The sequence below is a fragment of the Anabrus simplex genome, chromosome 14 (assembly GCF_040414725.1).
Source record: "Anabrus simplex isolate iqAnaSimp1 chromosome 14, ASM4041472v1, whole genome shotgun sequence".
NCBI lineage: Eukaryota > Metazoa > Arthropoda > Insecta > Orthoptera > Tettigoniidae > Anabrus > Anabrus simplex.
The window spans coordinates 99,457,132-99,474,410 of NC_090278.1; the positions used below are offsets into that span (position 1 = coordinate 99,457,132).

The 17,279-nt window shown below is 42.7% G+C and overlaps 1 protein-coding gene and 1 pseudogene across 2 annotated transcripts in view; both read right to left on the reverse strand.

The window, feature by feature from the left end:
• The window catches only part of jbug (filamin-type immunoglobulin domains fbug), a 292,423-nt gene extending 275,439 nt beyond the window's left edge, over positions 1–16,984 (reverse strand). For both annotated transcript variants that reach the window (XM_068230428.1, XM_068230427.1), the window contains exon 1: positions 16,631–16,984. In XM_068230428.1, the coding sequence (XP_068086529.1) occupies positions 16,631–16,982 (352 nt within the window). In that variant the 5' untranslated portion in view covers positions 16,983–16,984. The remainder of the gene's footprint in view (positions 1–16,630) is intronic.
• LOC136885489 (elongation factor 1-gamma-like) lies at positions 9,153–9,920 on the reverse strand (annotated as a pseudogene).
• Positions 16,985–17,279: the final 295 nt, after the last annotated feature.

The window sequence follows — 17,279 nt, forward strand, 5'->3', positions numbered from 1 at the left end:
CAATGTACAGACAAAACTCCTATATAGATTATTTGTCTTTTCAATTTGCCTTACGTCGCACCGACACAAATACATATTATGGCGTCGATGGGAGCGGAAAGGGCTAAGACTGGGAAGGGAGAGGCCATGGCCTTAATTGAGGTACCTGGTGTGAAAATGGGAAACCACGGAGAACCATCTTGAGGGCTACCGACACAGGGGTTGGGACCCACTATCTCCCGCAGCTATCGAGCTCGCTTTTATGGGGAATGTTTTCGGCATACATTAGATGTTTATAGGCCGTTACAGATACAAGTGCTCAACTCTTCATTTACCAGAAGTGACGGCAAAAAGTGGTAATTATCAAAGACAAAAGGAAACTAAATTAATGTTAAAGTACATTCATGCGACCTTTCAAGTATTCTTGTTTAAGTTCCACTACGCTGTTACCTTGTTTTTGGTTGCTAAGTAAAAAAGATCTTAGCAATAAACACAAGAGGCCATGCAATGCACGGCCTTTCTCATGCTGTCATGTATTTCTTCAAGTCTGATTATGATGACTATTTAGCTGCAATTGGAAATCCGCTTGCAGATATCACTTCTATGTTATCGCCCCTCCGTGAACTTGTTTAAATTCATCAGAATAGCTCACTGAAACACCTTCAATAACACATTTAACCACAGAGCGCAGAATCATGACGATGTAACTGATGAAGCAGACATGTTGTGAGCCTGCGGCGCTAACGCATGCACAGAGCAGGGCCACAGCTTACCGGTCAGCTAGACACACTCCATCTTCTCAATCAATCATTGATCTGCATTTAGGGGAGGCGTCCAGATGGCAGATTAGCTACCTCTTGTTACCTAGCCTTTTATTTAATAATTGGAAAGATTTGGAAAATTTATTGAACATTTCTCTTGGTAAATTATTTCAATCACTAACTCGTCTTCCTATACACGAATATTTGCCCCAATTTCTCCTCTTCAATTGTAAGAAGACTACACTGTGTGTCTCGGATCTATTAGCACATTTCAAATTTAACAGCAATAGTTACACGTCATAAGAAGAAATGGAATTTCACGCTTTACGAACTTAATACAGCCTAGTTGTCGACCGTAAGATGAGCATGTGGGGAGCGATCTGGAGTGAGCCTCGAGGTATACAGGCGTATCGTGGACATTTCGAGCTCTCTTCCATACACTTCCCATACAAAGTTGGAAAACATGGCACATGTTTTGGGGTGCGCTATTCATCCCCCGATTACTTTCCGCACGTTTACGAGCTCTGTTATTGTCCAGTTCCACTGCAATTGCTCACATCTAACTGAAGCGTTAAACCCATGTTTAGGCTACTTATTTGAAGGCAACATGCAAGTTGCGAATTCGATTCCCATCTCATGTGAGGATGGAACGAGGTGGGTAGAAGGCACGTAACAAGAGAATGACGCACTTCTATTTGAGGTCAGACAGAACTGCGCGTGCCCGGTGCTGCAGCACAGCCTGGCGCACACAGACCTGCACCAAGAATAAATACTGCAACAATTGATTCTGCAAGTTTGTGTAATCGGCTGAAAAAGTAATGTTTATAATTCGTAAATAAAGCAATTGTCAGGCGGTTGCATCTAACGACAATTTATTATTATTATTATTATTATTATTATTATTATTATTATTATTGTTGTTATTGTTGTTATTATTCCAGTCTAGCATCACCTACCCCCCCCCCCCCCCGCAAACCCGCTGTAAAATAAAGTCACCTCGTTAATCTCTGTAGACGATTACAAAGCTGTTAGTAGCAGATAACTATTATAGTTGCAAAACTTATGCATGGTATTTTATCTGTTTCTAGCTCTTCCTATCAGTAGCGGTGATTAGAGGCGGCGAGGAAGGCAGATGCCCCCCCCCCCCTTCCCTACTTTGTGGAGAAAAATGAAATGTTTATTCCACTGTAGCCACCTAAAATGAGGAATTATTAAAAACGATGTATAGAAAAGCTGTTTTCTAGTATTCAATGACTGCATTTCCTTTAATTTCTTTAAATGAAAATACTTAGCAGAAATACGCAGAAAATGTCATTCAACGCTGCTAACCGATTTTTCAGCGCTACAGTAAGTAGTGGAGACTCGAGCAACAACTTGTAGAAGCGCTCAAGTGCAATTGCTCCTTTGTATAGTATTGAATGATAATCACGAAAACAAACTATTATTACCGAAGTAAACAGCCAGCCTTTACTTCTCTGTTGAAATTCCCTCGGAGAACATCAAAGCTATTTTGTTTCCCCCGCACTATACTCTCCACGTTTCCAGGTACTTTTTTGTTTTCTATCATTCTTGTGCCTCCCGGTCCCCGCTTCTAACTGCCAATTGCCGCTACTGTTTCTTCCGCGCAACGATCGTTTTCGAAAATAGAACGTATAAAGAACTGTGACACACTTAGTGAGGTCAAGATTGAATATGATGTCGGTTAAATCATTAATACCTCTGTATGTCGTCTTTACACTCTGATGTGAGTATCGTGAAGTTTAAAAACAATTAAAAAACAAATATAGAATCATATAATTATTTATGCTGTATTACAACCCGTACAAAATAACTCACTTTTAAAAACTAATCATAATAATTAGTTTTATAATCTTACAGTATTTTTATACCACGATGCAGTAAAATGACAGGTTCTACACATTCTCTTTGAGGAGACCCAGGAGGACAGCAATGTGTCTCGCTATTTACAGTGTCGCTTTCACTTCTCGACCTTCAATAATGGTAATGTTCCACTCTTAACAGACTCGTCACAAATGAACTGCCACACCTTTCACAAGAGCAGAAGCTGGAGCTGGAGCTCAAACAACATATCTGGGTTCAAATTTCTACAAGTGTGAGCTCCCTTCTGGTGACTTGCTTCTCATCATATGAGGTTAGATGACGCCCTTTCCTTCCCTGATTCCTCCCCACAGTATTGGTCCTCTTGAATGCCCGTAGCAGAGTAGCGATAACAAATCAAGTGGCAACTTTTGGAACAGTGACACCCTTATCCAAGAGGACGGGAAAGCAGAACTGGTGATGAGAACCCGTGAACGATGGTTCAGCAGCTCCTCTGACATTCCAAACCGGTCCGGGCCAGTACACGACTTCCGCCTTGTCTGCCTACATTCTACAAGGTTAAGGACTGCGCGCTTGTATACACCTCACACGTAACAAGTTAGAAGCGAGCAGGGTTTAAACAACGACTTCTTCAGCTTCTGCAGCTATCAGGAAAGATAGGGCTGACCAGGAGGGGAGGGGATCAAATGAGGTGGGTAGGGTTGAGGCTCTGGTCATGGGGGGTTCCATCATTAGACATGTGGGGAAAGTGTGTGGAGGAAAGGGAAGCAGGGTAGTGTGTTATCCAGGAATCAGGTTGAGGCAGATGTTGAGGAAAGTAAAAGAGGAGGAGGGGAAGGAGAAGGTGGTAGTGTTTCACGTTGGTACCAACAACGTAAGACAAGCAGGTATAAGTACCGACATAGTTGGGGATGTGTGGGAGCTGGTAAATGCAGCACGGGTGAAGTTTAAGGAAGCGGAGATTGTTATTAGTGGAATTCTGTGTAGGAGGGATACTGACTGGAGGGTGATTGGGGACTTAAACGAGACTATGGAGTGGGTGTATGGGAAACTGGGAGTGAAATTTCTAGACCCCAATGGGTGGGTAGGATATAGGGACCCCAGCTCAGATGGCCTTCACTTAAACCGCAGTGGTACGTATAAGATAGGAAATTTGTTTGGAAGGGTAGTAGGGAGGTACATTCAGGGAAACGGGGTTGTCTAGGGAGCGGTAATAAGGGTACAGAGATCTGGAAGTCAAGTAGGAATGACATAAAAATGTCAGTGTTGAACTGTAAAAGTACTGTAAAGAAAGGGATAGAATTAAGTATATATATATATATATATATGTTTACCAGATATTGTATAGGAGTTGAATCATGGCTGAGAAATGATATCATCGATGCAGAAATTTTCTCACGGAACTGAAGAGTAGGATAGGAATGATGGGAGGGGGAGTATTCATTCTGGTGAAAGAAGAATTTGTAAGCTACGAAAAAGTTAAAGATGAGAAACATGAAATTCTAGGTGTAAGGCTCATTTCTAAAGATAATAGGCAACGTGATGTCTTTGGAGTGTACAGACCAGGAAAGGGTAGCGCTAACACGGATTCAGAGTTATTTGATAAGATAATCAGCTATGTGGGAAACGACATGGAAAGGAATGTGATTGTAGCAGGCGATCTAAATTTACCAAATGTCAATTGGGAAGGAAATGCGAACGACAGGAAGCATAACCAACAAATGGCAAATAAGCTAATGTGGGAAGGACAGCTGATTCAGAAAGTGATGAAACCAACCAAAGGGAAAAATATCCTGGATGTCGTGCTGGTAAAACCAGATGAGCTCTATAGAGAAACCGAAGTAATAGATGGCATTAGTGATCATGAAGCTGTTTTTGTCATGGTTAAAAATAAATGTGTTAGAAAGGAAGGTCTTAAAAGTAGGACTATTAGGCAGTACCATATGGCTGATAAAGCAGGCATGAGGCAGTTTTTTAAAAGTAAATATGATCGGTGGAAAACATAAATAAAAATGTAAACAGACTCTGGGATGGGTTTAAAGCAATTGTCGAGGAATGTGAAAACAGGTTTGTACCTTTAAAGGTGGTAAGGAATGGTAAAGACCCACCGTATTATAATAGAGAAATAAAGAGACTAAGAAGGAGGTGCAGACTGTAAAGGAATAGAGTTAGAAATGGCTGTGGAAGTAAGGAGAAATTGAAGGAACTTACTAGGAAATTGAATCTAGCAAAAAAGACAGCTAAGGATAACATAATGGCAAGCATAATTGGCAGTCATACAAATTTTAGTGAGAAATGGAAGAGTATGTATAGGTATTTTAAGGAAGAAACTGGTTCCAAGAAGGACATTCCAGGAATCATTAATGAACAAGGGGGATGTGTATGTGAGGATCTTCAAAAGGCAGAAGTATTCAGTCAGCAGTATGTAAAGATTATTGGTTACAAGGATAATGTCCAGATAGAAGAGGAGACTAATACTAAAGAAGTATTAAAATTTACATGTGATAACAATGGCATTTACAATAAGGTACAAAGTTGAAAAATTAGAAAAGCGGCTGGAATTGATCACATTTCTGGGGATATACTAAAGACAATGGGCTGGGATATAGTACCATATCTGAAGTACTTATTTGATTATTGTTTGGCCGAAGGAGCTATACCAGATGAATGGAGAGTTGCTATAGTAGCCCCTGTGTATAAAGGAAAGGGTGATAGACATAAAGCTGAAAATTACAGGCCAGTAAGTTTGACACGCATTGCATGTAAGCTTTGGGAAGGCATTCTTTCTGATTACATTAGACATGTTTGCAAAATTCATAACTGGGTCGATAGAAGGCAGTTCGGTTTTAGGAAAGGTTATTCCACTGAAGCTCAACTTGTAGGATTCCAGCAAAATATAGCAGATATCTTGGATTCTGGAGGTCAATTGGACTGTATCGCGATTGACATGTCTAAAGCATTTGATAGGGTGGATCATGGGAGACTACTGGCAAAAATGAGTGCAATTGGACTTGACAAAAGAGTGACTGAATGGGTTGCTATATTTTTATAAAATAGATCTCAGAGAGTTAGAGTGGGTGAAGCTTTCTTTATCTGACCCTGTAATAATTAAGAGGGAAATTCCTCAAGGCAGTATTATCGGACCTTTATGTTTTCTTATATATATCAATGATGTGAGTAAAGGAGCGGAATCAGAGATAAGGCTTTATGCAGATGGCGTTATTCTGTACAGAGTAATAAATAAGTTACAAGATTGTGAGCAACTGCAACGTGACCTCGATAATGTTGTGAGATGGACAGCAGACAATGGTATGTTGATAAACGGGGTTAAAAGTCTGGTTGTGAGTTTCACAAATAGGAAAAGTCCTCGCAGTTTTAATTACTGCGTTGATGGGGTGAAAGTTCCTTTTGGGGATCATTGTAAGTATCTATAAGGAAAGATCTTTTACTTTTTTTTGCTAGGGGCTTTACGTCGCACCAACACAGATAGGTCTTATGGCGACGATGGGATAGGAAAGGCTTAGGAGTTGGAAGGAAGCAGCCGTGGTCTTAATTAAGGTGCAGCCCCAGCATTTGCCTGGTGTGAAAATGGGAAACCACGGAAAACCATCTTCAGGGCTGCCGATAGTGGAATTCGAACCTACTGTACTATCTCCCGGATGCAAGGTCACAGCCGCGCGCCTCTACGCGCACGGCCAACTCGCCCGGTGGAAAGATCTTTATCGGGGTAATCACATAAATGGGACTGTGAATAAAGGGTACAGATCTCTGCACGTGGTTATGAGGTTATTTAGGGGTTGTAGTAAGGATGTAAAGGAGAGGGCATATAAGTCTCTGGTAAGACCCCAACTAGAGTATGGTTCCAGTGTATGGGACCCTCACCAGGATTACTTGATTCAAGAACTGGAATAAATCCAAAGAAAAGCAGCTCGATTTGTTCTGGGTGATTTCCGACAAAAGAGTAGCGTTACAAAAATGTTGCAAAGTTGGGGCTGGGTAGAATTGAGAGAAAGAAGGAGACCTGCTCGACTAAGTGGTATGTTCCGAGGTGTCAGTGGAGAAATGGCGTCTTTAAAAGTAGGAAAGATCACAATATGAAGATAAAGTTGGAATTCAAGAGGACAAATTGGGGCAAATATTCGTTTATAGGAAGGGGAGTTAGGGATTGGAAAAACTTACCAAGGGAGATGTTCAATAAAATTCGAATTTCTTTGAAATCATCTAAGAAAAGGCTAGGAAAACAACAGATAGGGAATCTACTACCCGGGCGACTGCCCTAAATGCAGATCAGTATTGATTGATGAATTTGATCCAACCAGAAAACTTTACAATAATAAACCGCTGCCATCAGTGTAATCACATGGCGGGTGCCATTGCAGCGAACGTCCATAGATTGTACGAAATATAGAACTGTACAGCACCCGCTGGCGCTGTACACGAAGTAGAGGTTTGTAGGCTACTCTACTGTTGAAGTCTCCACTACTTGGCTCTACCAGCGTTGAAGTCTCTACTAGTTAATGTCGGATATGTGTGCTGCGTCTGACTGCTGTATTAGTCCAGCAGATCATTAAGAATTACGAAATGCGATATCTCTAAGTGATGTGATACGTTCTACGAAGCAGGCCTACTTAAGAAATAAGTGATGAAGTATTAGGATCTGAATACGTTCTCGTGGAAGGGATTATTCTTCAGCCAGCGATAAGGACTGACTGGTCATTAACAACACTATATTACAACATTTCATGGAATGCTTTTTGCTGTCTCCTCAGAATGTTCACAACCTGCCGATTACCGACCTGTAATGGCGCGAAATAGGGAGGTTGCCCGGTTGTACAACTCTCCAGACCATTTCTGCACGTTCACTTCAGAAACACGACTTATGCTGCTCATAATTTGTAGTATGTATGCATTTTTTAAAGGAATGGAAACGTGTTTACAAGAACCGTGACCCAATGCATGATTTTAAGACGATCCTAAATACTAACAGAAAAGTTATTTAAAATATACAATTTGAATTGATAACAAACATCATATTACAAACTATTTCCGAGACCTACTTCAATTTGAGAAGCCAGTTTCAAACCACAAAATAAAAAGCTGATGCTTCTGGAGCATTTTGAAAGGAGGACATATTCGGAAAGATATCTCATAATTCCCTAAACTAATTTCTCGAGTTAAAGCAAATATTGAAATGTTGTTAAACCAGGCTGTATTAACTGTTCCGCGAAATTTCGTGCAAATCAGGTTAACTTGTTCCCCTACGTTAAGAGTTAATTTTCTGTCCTTCACCATACAAGAGGTCGGTGTCGAGCTGCGGATACCAGGTTTAAAGTCGGCAGAGATAAGAGAGTTTTCGAAGAGCACCGTAAAAGACGTCTGGAGACACATTTGATGTTTTAACTAGAACTGCAGTTAACTGTCCTAAACGCTGAAGACTCTTCCATTAAAACAAGTGTGTAGCTTGTGGCACAGCACACTGGGATCGTATGTTTGTATAACAGGGAATGCTAAGTGGACACCAGATGGTCGCGACGTGGTTTTCAATCCGTTAGAAAACGTGGGACTGAGTACAAGGTGGGGAATGTAGGAGCTTGCGCCACATGTACTTCCCAATCAATGATCTGCATTTAGGACTGTTGTTTAAAACCTCCTTTCTTAAATGATTTCAAATATTTATCGAACATTTCCCTCGATAAACTACTGTATTCCAATCCCTTTCTCCTCTTCCTATAAAGTAATATTTGTTCTCTTCATTCTTCCTGCTCAACTTCATTCTTCTACCAATATAATTCCACACTGTATGACAGCTTGTCACACCATTTTCGTAACACTCCTCTTTTGTCGCGAATGGAGACGAAGAAATTGAGCTGACGTATCAAGTAATCCTGGTGATGCTCCCGTATTTAGTTTCTCGTGTCAAGTAACCATGATGACATTTGTGAAGGTTTACTTTAGTAAACTGTGTTATGCAACTGAAGCAGCCACGCACAGACTTCTCTGTGGGTCTTCGACACTACCAACAACCACAGCATTCCTCCACCTTCAGGAAGGGCACTCGGCCGTAAAACTGGCCGTGTTTCTTAGTTATTCCAGCAGTTGATATTTGAACATCCAAAATATGACTTCCGTCGTAACGCGCTAAACTGTTAGTTTTAAAACTACCTCTTATCGTAAGGATAACTCTCTAGCGTCACAAAACTTTCGCTTGGAAATACATCCCAGGAGCCCCCCTCCCCTTGTCACGTCGGGAGAGGGGGCTAAACCTTTCTTTCATCTTTGATATTCCACCTCTCCTGGTCAACACTTCTTCTCTTCCAACCCCCACGATATTAGGAAGTCTTTCATATTCACGCCCTCCGTAGCCCTTCTCCATGCCTTCATTAGTCGAAGTGTCGTACGTCTTCCTTCTTCTCCTGCGATTTGTCAACAGCGGATGGTTACCTCCGCGACCAATCAGGGAAGCTAAGTCACTCAAGTAGATCCTGACACTCTGTCATATTAAAATGAATTTTCAGTACCTCACTGGTACTCATTTATCCAACCTTTGGCACATCCCTGAAATGAGTTTACAGGTCATAAACACTTTCTGGGGTTTGTTGTTATACTTTTATTCCCCAATCCACATGGAATAGTTCTCGGGATCAATTTTCTACCAGAAATTGCTCTCTCTTCGTTAGAGTAACACCACTTGAATTTATCCAAATTGAATGTTCCTTTCGGCAGGATCTTAGCTACTGCAGCCAGAGCCAAATCTGTCTCAGGCAGTTTCAGCAGCCGTTTTCTATTCTTTCCCTTTTTCTTGTTCACTTTCCTAGCACTTCCTGGATCCTTAGTAGTAGCACTACTGCCCTTCAGAACAGCATGATATTCAGCTGCTTTCTCACAGACTTTGACATTCCCAATTACCTTCCTTGACCTCGGGCTGATTGATGATTGTAGTGAACCAATGATTTAAATAGTGGAAGGATTTCCTGAAGTTAACATCCAGAACACATTGGTAGAGGTGCCACCCCAATATCACCGTTCTCCAACCAAGAATGAGCGAGGCAGCAGGTGAGGCCGCCGGGAGGATTTCCCCATCAGCAAAGCCGAGCCACTCAAGGATTTGGCCTCGGAGCTGCTTGTTGGCCACATAATACGCTTTCAGTCGAGCAATGGCCACCTACGGTTTCAAATGCAGAAATCTTGCCCAAAGGGAACTTCTTTAGACATGTTTCAGTCTTATTAGTTTCTCCAAAAACGAATCCCGGAGCGATTTTCACATTGCTGCCAGCATACTGGGTTCCTATCAGGGCGTGCCGGAACATTCTCAGAGTAGCTGTAGAGAGTCCCTGAGGCCATCTGCGTGTTTAAAGAGAAGCAGGGAGAAAAAGAGACACTGAAATACGTGACGAATGTCTGAACTCGAACCGAGGATTATCAAAGAGTGAACATTCTGTTAGAGAAAGGCAAAAGAAGTGTAGCATAATTTGAGAAATTAACCATAAGATCAGAACCTGAACCAAGCTGTTTTATAAGCAAACTATTGGTCACATTTCGGCCCGTGGTTTTTGTTAGGCCGCACTCCACTTTAAGTAAAATGATATCCGAATACAGTGGACCCTTTTTAATTCAAACTCCAAGGGGAATCAGAAAAAAGCCCACAGAATTATCCAAAATTCGAATTAACCAACAACGACTATTTTGACGAAAATATAGTAGAGTAGACTACTATCTATAATAATAAAAGGAAGTGTTTGTGTGTGTGTGCGCGCGATGCCTAGCCAAATATACAGCACGCAGAGATCTGACATTTAGGTAGGCGGAAGGGGGTCCGAATGCACCTCGAAGCCGGATTTTTCATTTTCGCTTTCGTTGGTGAGTTATGAACGAAAAACCGTCGGAAAACGTGTGTTGGGATATGACAATCCAACGTGCTGTCACCAGGAGTAAATGTCGCTGGGCACCGTAGAGAAGGCCATTTTCAGTCCCTGTCTCGAGGAGCCACATTCAATCCGTATATGCGATACCCAGCCAAATCTACGGCTCGCAGAGATCTGAAATTTTTAACACATGCGTATTCTTAGATGAATTGTTATGCAGATAAAGATCTATTTTCACAACGACATGACAAACATAAGATATCTGAAGGCAAATCAAACACTTATTTTCTAAGAATCTGCCGCAGACAGGATGTGGAGAAGTTCATATCTACTGCAACATGGTCTTTGAGAAGGCGAGAATATGCAAAAAATAACGGTGCGATTCCTAATGCATCACATTACAAGGGATAACAATAGAAGAGAAAGACCAAGGCTTGAACGATTCAAAACAGACAAAATAATAATAATAATAATAATAATAATAATAATAATAATAATAATAATAATAATAATAGATAAGCAGCTTAACGGCCTCAACGACGGGTGTTAATAAATGTTTTTACTTTCTGTTTTGCTTTAGAATAAATGTAACGGTTGAATTAATAAACGCGAACATGCATTACACCGCCCCTTAACACGTGCCATGTTGTTCTCTACTGCAGATGGAAGTTTTCACACAAAAATCTACTGTATAAACACAACAGAATTTGCAGTATTTAGCCGCTATTTAGGTCATGTAACAACTCAATCATTGCCAGGCAGGGAAAAAGGTCAAGTCTATCAACAATAGTGACAACCTGACCATAACTACAAAGCTACAATCAAAATAGAGAATTCTTGGGAATTATTTAAAGACTGAAATTCGATAAAATCCTGATTTCGAATTATCCAAATTTGAGGTTCGAAACTGTGAATTAAATACGTTTTTTTTTTTTTTTCAATAGGAATTTCAAGGGGAATTGTATTCAAGAACCGTGTTGAGGAAGCGAGAGTATCGTCTGCATATTCACACAGGAACAAGGTCAAGTACTCCTGTGGGCGTGGGAACACCAACAACATGATCCTCTAACCAAGATTGTGTTAAACAGAATTCTTTGATTACTATCGAAAGAAGAGTACAATAAGCTGCTGTTCCAGGTCAGAGAGCACCTCTCTCCACAACCCTGTGTCAACTCACTTAAGCATTTTTAATGACATTTTACAAATTATTTGGACTCTGCTGAATGAAATGCTGTATAATTTATTGTCATATGCTACCCATAAACATTTTAAAAATATATTTTGGAATATTAATGCACAAATGAGGATTTTTACAACTTCGCACATGCATGACCTATTTCTGTGACTGTTTGATCTAGAAGGCTGTGCTTTTCACGAATATGTTCCAGAATTATGTTTGAGAAGTTGCCGGGACTCACTCAGACAGTGCTGGATTGCGCTGTTGAACTCAGTTTCTGAAAATCAACTTTTTTCACGTGTCTGGCCCATTATCTCATGAAGTATACAAGCTAAGGAGATTTTTTTCAGTTATTTCATGCCTTAATACAGCTACTGAACTAGAAAAAGTATTTCCCTTGATTGATTTCTAATTTAAAGCAATTTTTAATGACACGTTCTGCTAAAACATGGAACATTAAAGAAATTAATACATGTACAGCTGTTGTGTCAATCCACTTTATAACTCCACTTAAGAAGTTTTCATGCCTTGCCCTGAAGGAACAAGGCGAACATGAGGCGAATTGAAGAGATACGCTACAGCTTCTTCATTGGTGTCAAAGGATACTACTTCATTGCAAAGATCTTCTTTACTGAATGATATATGATTAGCCATTTGAGCGTGGGAATTAAATAAAACAAACCCCGTCAGCGGAGTTTGAATCTTTCACAGTTTTTAGAAACTCAATTCTTATGATTACTAATTTCTAGTTGTAGAAGCTTCTGTGAACCCATGCACATTCCATTCCTTACGGTAGCTACTCTGTGTTCAATATATCACCAGGTATTGAACGGATAATGTTATAATTGTCATCGTGAAGAAACTTAATGTAGGATAGCGAACCAAAATTGTCACAAATATTTCTTACTGCGTGAGTGACGTAAACTGCATGCAAAAGGAAGTGGGATACATTCCAGATCGCAGCGAGGGAAGCAGACAAGAGGGAGGCCGTATTCAACAACGCGAGTAAAAGCTTTTATCTTGGTTTAAAAGCTCAAGCGGCACATCACAGCCTCTGGTGACGTAACAACGGAGCTAGCGGGAGATCCATTGAACCCGGCCGCAATGTGGGTCACTTGTTCTGGCGGCCGCTATCTGGAGACTGCAGTCTCTTAACAGACAAGCAAATAGCGGCCGAAATCGGACTTCAAATTTCATTGCAAAAGACATACTAAATCTAGACTCGAGAATCAACCATTAATGAGCAAATTCGGAAAGAAAAGATCTTCGAAGTAGATCAATTCAAGTATGCACCTCATTTTACGGAGATCCAGGACGACATACGAGGTGAGCTCTGTATTATGCTCAACTCTCACAGACGTGTACCTTTATTCAAATACAGCTTCGGCATTGGGTTCGTGTGAAAGTCAGAAAGAACGGAATACCATTTTTCTTGGTAAGGACAGTGCAATCCACTTGTCGGCAGGATTTCTTGCGGCACTTTTACACACAATGTAAGAAAATTATCAGTATCTCGAACGGGTCCGGCTCCTCGGTTTGCTCCTCCGTTCATACGGCCCCGGGCTCGATTCCCGCCTGTGTCCCAGATTTGTATTCTCTTCTCTCAGAGCAGCTGCACCACGCTACAAATAACGTGTACATGTTTCTCAAAGAAGTTAGCGCACTTCTTGGCGCGGGCGGTTTGAAGCACAGCCAATACAAGTGTGAATCCCTTTGAAAAACTCACATTTCTTGCTGCAGGACACTTAGCACTCGCCCCAGAACAAACGTTCCGCAGCTCGGCGATTGCTGGGAGAGTTGCACCCACGCTACCTTCTCCGGAAATCAGATCGCCGATACAACCTCATGTTGACACAACAGCCAAACAAACTGACCGCATCTTTCTGCGGGAATACCTTCCCCTCAGCTGAGACAGGCCTGGCGCTCCGCAAAGCTGTCGAACTCGCTGTGAGGGGATGACAAGAACTCGCCTCTTGCAAATGTTCAGGCGTACCGTACTTAAAGGAGAATCCAATGTAAATGAGCTAAGGACACACGGTAGAATGTAAAATCGAGGTGTATGAGAACAGCAGTGAGTGAACGAGTGAACTGCCGGTAGACTGAACGAGTTCTTAGAAGTGATGTACAAGAGGCGTTCAATATAACATGCAACACAGTTTATTTCTCGTCCAGTTTCGGTTTTAAAAAAATTGAATTTTCTTTGGAACATCTTTGAATATTCCCTGTTCGTCTCGTAGAGTTTAATTTATTTGTGATAGGTGGCAGCGCTATAGGCTGCCTATCAAACAGAGAAAACCAGCGCATCACAGATATTGACAGGCGCTTGCAGAAAGTGTACGGAGACCTGGGTTCTTCCTTATCCACCTACAGCCCGGAACTCGCGCCCAATGAAGGATGAGAGGACATGGATAGGTCTTATGGCGACGATGGGATCGGAAAGGCCCAGGAGTTGGAAGGAAGCGGCCGTGGCCTTAATTAAGGTACAGCCCCAGCATTTGCCTGGCGTGAAAACAGGAAACCACGGAAAACCATCCTCAGGGCTGCCGACCGTCGGATTCGAACCCACTATCTCCCGGATGCAAGCTCACAGCCGCGCGCCTCTAACCGCACGGCCAACTCACCCGGTACGGTTGCGTAAGGTCGTAGCATTGAACGGAGATTATGTTGAAAAACAGGGCACTGTAGCAAAACCAACTTGCTGTGCTGCATTTATATCGAACTCCCTTCGTATGTACACTCCTGTCGAGGAAGCCACGAGTGGTCGCTTGGTAGGCTCTTGAGCCATGGTCTTCGGTTTGGTGTATTTTGCAAACAATGAAATTTGATATTTCATATTTTTCCTCCCTAGACCGTCAGAGTTGTGGTACTGGGTGGTGGGCACTTTTCACGTTAGTTAGTGTGGAAAAGCCACTTATATGCAAACTTCGCGTTCATACGATTTACATAATTTGTCGAGATAAAGTGTAGGGTAGGAGACGGTGACGTCACGCTCTCCAAGGTCAAGCGGCCCCGTTAGGAGACAGCAGACAACCATCTAAATTCAACGTTTGTTTACAATGTTGTTGGTATACACAACGAATTACCGAAGAACGGTCTTCAAATACAGCAACAATAACGAATATTTGCTTCACACAAAACGAAACTTAGAACCAAATTCCAAGAAAACCTGTTGAGTAGTTTGAGATAGTGAACACGAAACCGGACAAGGAGCATCATGTCCCACATGCATCGAATTTCGTCTAAATACAACGAAAGTTTCCATGAATGTTGGTGGTGTTTTACAGCCGGAGCGAGGAGCGCTATGTCGTGTTCTCTCAAACTGAGCGACCCCGGTGCTGATCACGAGGTCATCAGCCACACTTACACTGCGACTGCAGCCCTCAACAGTTTCCCATTTTCACACAAGGCAAATGCTGGGACTGTACCTTAATAAGGCTATCGCACAGTCGCCATAAGACCTATCTGTGTCGTAAGGCCAATTAAAAATGTAGAGACTGATCACGTGTAAGCAGAAGCACGGCTAGGACTCCGTGGTCACGGCTTGTAATCGTAAAACTAGGTGACATGTACACGAAAGGGTGACCCTATTAAATAGACCAGCTAGAATTAGAAGAAGAATCGCACGAAGGCATTTAGGGCTGTCACCTGCCCGCTTGAGTGATTCAGTAACGTGCTCAAATACGTCAGCATCGTACTCTTAGATTTACTGGTACGCGAAAGAACTCCTGTTCTGGCACCTCGGGGTCTCCGAAAACCGCAAAAGTTGTCAGTGCGACATAAAGCCATTAACATTATTTATTGTTTACGTAGACTTTTCTTAAATGATTGTAAAGAAATTGGAAATGTACTGAACATCTCCCTTCGTGAGTTACTCCAATCGCTAACTCCTGGCCTATAAACGAATATTTGCCCCAATTTGTCCTTTTAAATTCTAACTTTATCTTCATACAGTGATCTTTCCTACTTTTAAAAGACACTTCTTCTTCTTTTCCGACCGCTTTTCCCATACCTGTGGGGTCCGGTGTGCGAACTCTGTGGCACATGGGGTCTGACCCTGTTTTACGGCCGGATGCCCTTCCTGGCGCCAACGCTATATGGAGGGATGTAATCACTATTGCGTGTTTCTGTGGTGTGTTGTGTGAATATGAAGAGGAGAGTGTTGGAATGGTCACAAACACCCAGTCCCCGAGCCAGAAGAATTAATGAGAAGCGATTAAAATCCCCGACCCGGCCGGAAATCGAACCCGGGATCCTCTGAACCGAAGGCCAGTACGCTGACCGTTCAGCCAACGAGTCGGACCTACTCATAATGACACTACTCCATCTTACTCGTCTACTGATGCCATTCTCCGCCATCTCCACAGCTCAAACCATCACCAAGCTTTCCTAGTCTCATACTGGATGGCCCACAAATCAATCAACTCACCGCTAGTACGAGAAAGGACCGAACTTAAAGTAAATATTTAAGCTGTTTTGCTTATTTCTTGATTCATATTTGAGGAGAGTCTGTTCAAGGAAGCTGACTATTCATTCCATGTGCATTGCAGTACTTGAAGAAATCCACACCATTCAAGATGTGTGTATCATACCCGATCATGGTACGTTCCATGTGGCTTTTATTTTATTTTTCATGCGCAACTTTCTTATGATTGGAACAGCGCCTTTTGAACAGACGATCCTGATTCTGTCCCTACAGAGTGGAGTAGAGAGATGGAGGGGTGCAGCTTCCCAATGCATGTGCAAACAGAAGTAGTTAATATTCTACACGAGTTCGCATACGCACAGCGAAGTGTTTCTTCTCATTAGGAAAATGATGCATACATTCGACAGATGTTGGCTTCGAACCCCGCAGTCGACACCTCCCACGTTCACACAAGGCTGCACCTTAATTAGGGTCACGGCTGCTCCCAACAGTGTGAGGTTAAACAAGTGTGTGAGCGCCGACCAGTCAGCTGTTCAGACAAGCCGGTCATCACGTCACGACGATCTTAGTACTGAAAGGCAATACTCACCGATGTTGACGAGTTTGACGCCGTCGTTGGCGATGGCAGACAGCGCCGTATTTACGTTCTCCAGGTACTGATGTTGGTTGGCAGGCCTGTGTATCCACTGCGGTCGGAGCGCCCTCTTCTGCAGCACCTCGACCAGCGAGCAGAGGCGAGTTCCGTCACAGAAGTCCGTCCCCAGGTCTCTCACTTGCAGCCCCACATGTCGCAGGTGCTCGTTCACCCAGTTCCTGAACGTGTTCGCCTGGATCTCGACCCAGAGATCCTCCCGGCCCTTGATGGCCATGCCCTTGGCCGCGTGTCCCTCGGGACTGCGAGCCAGCAACCCCACTTGCGATATCCTCAGCTGCTCCGACATCACTGTCCACCTCACGACTGACTGGAGTGCCAGCACACCTGTGTGTAGAGGGCAGCACCGCGCGGGCCCGCTCTGACGTCATCGCACGGTTCTACCTTGAACACCGCGGTCGTGGTGGCCAACCATCCTATCAGACAGAAAAAATAAAAGGGATCCCACACTTCAAAATAAAAAGGTATCAGCCAAAGAGAGACACAGGGCCACGAAGGGCGTGAAAATGAAAGACTCCTCAGCCGTCGAGTGCTTTAATATCGTCGGGGTGGGAAAAGAACAAGAGTTGACCAAGCGAGGTCGGAT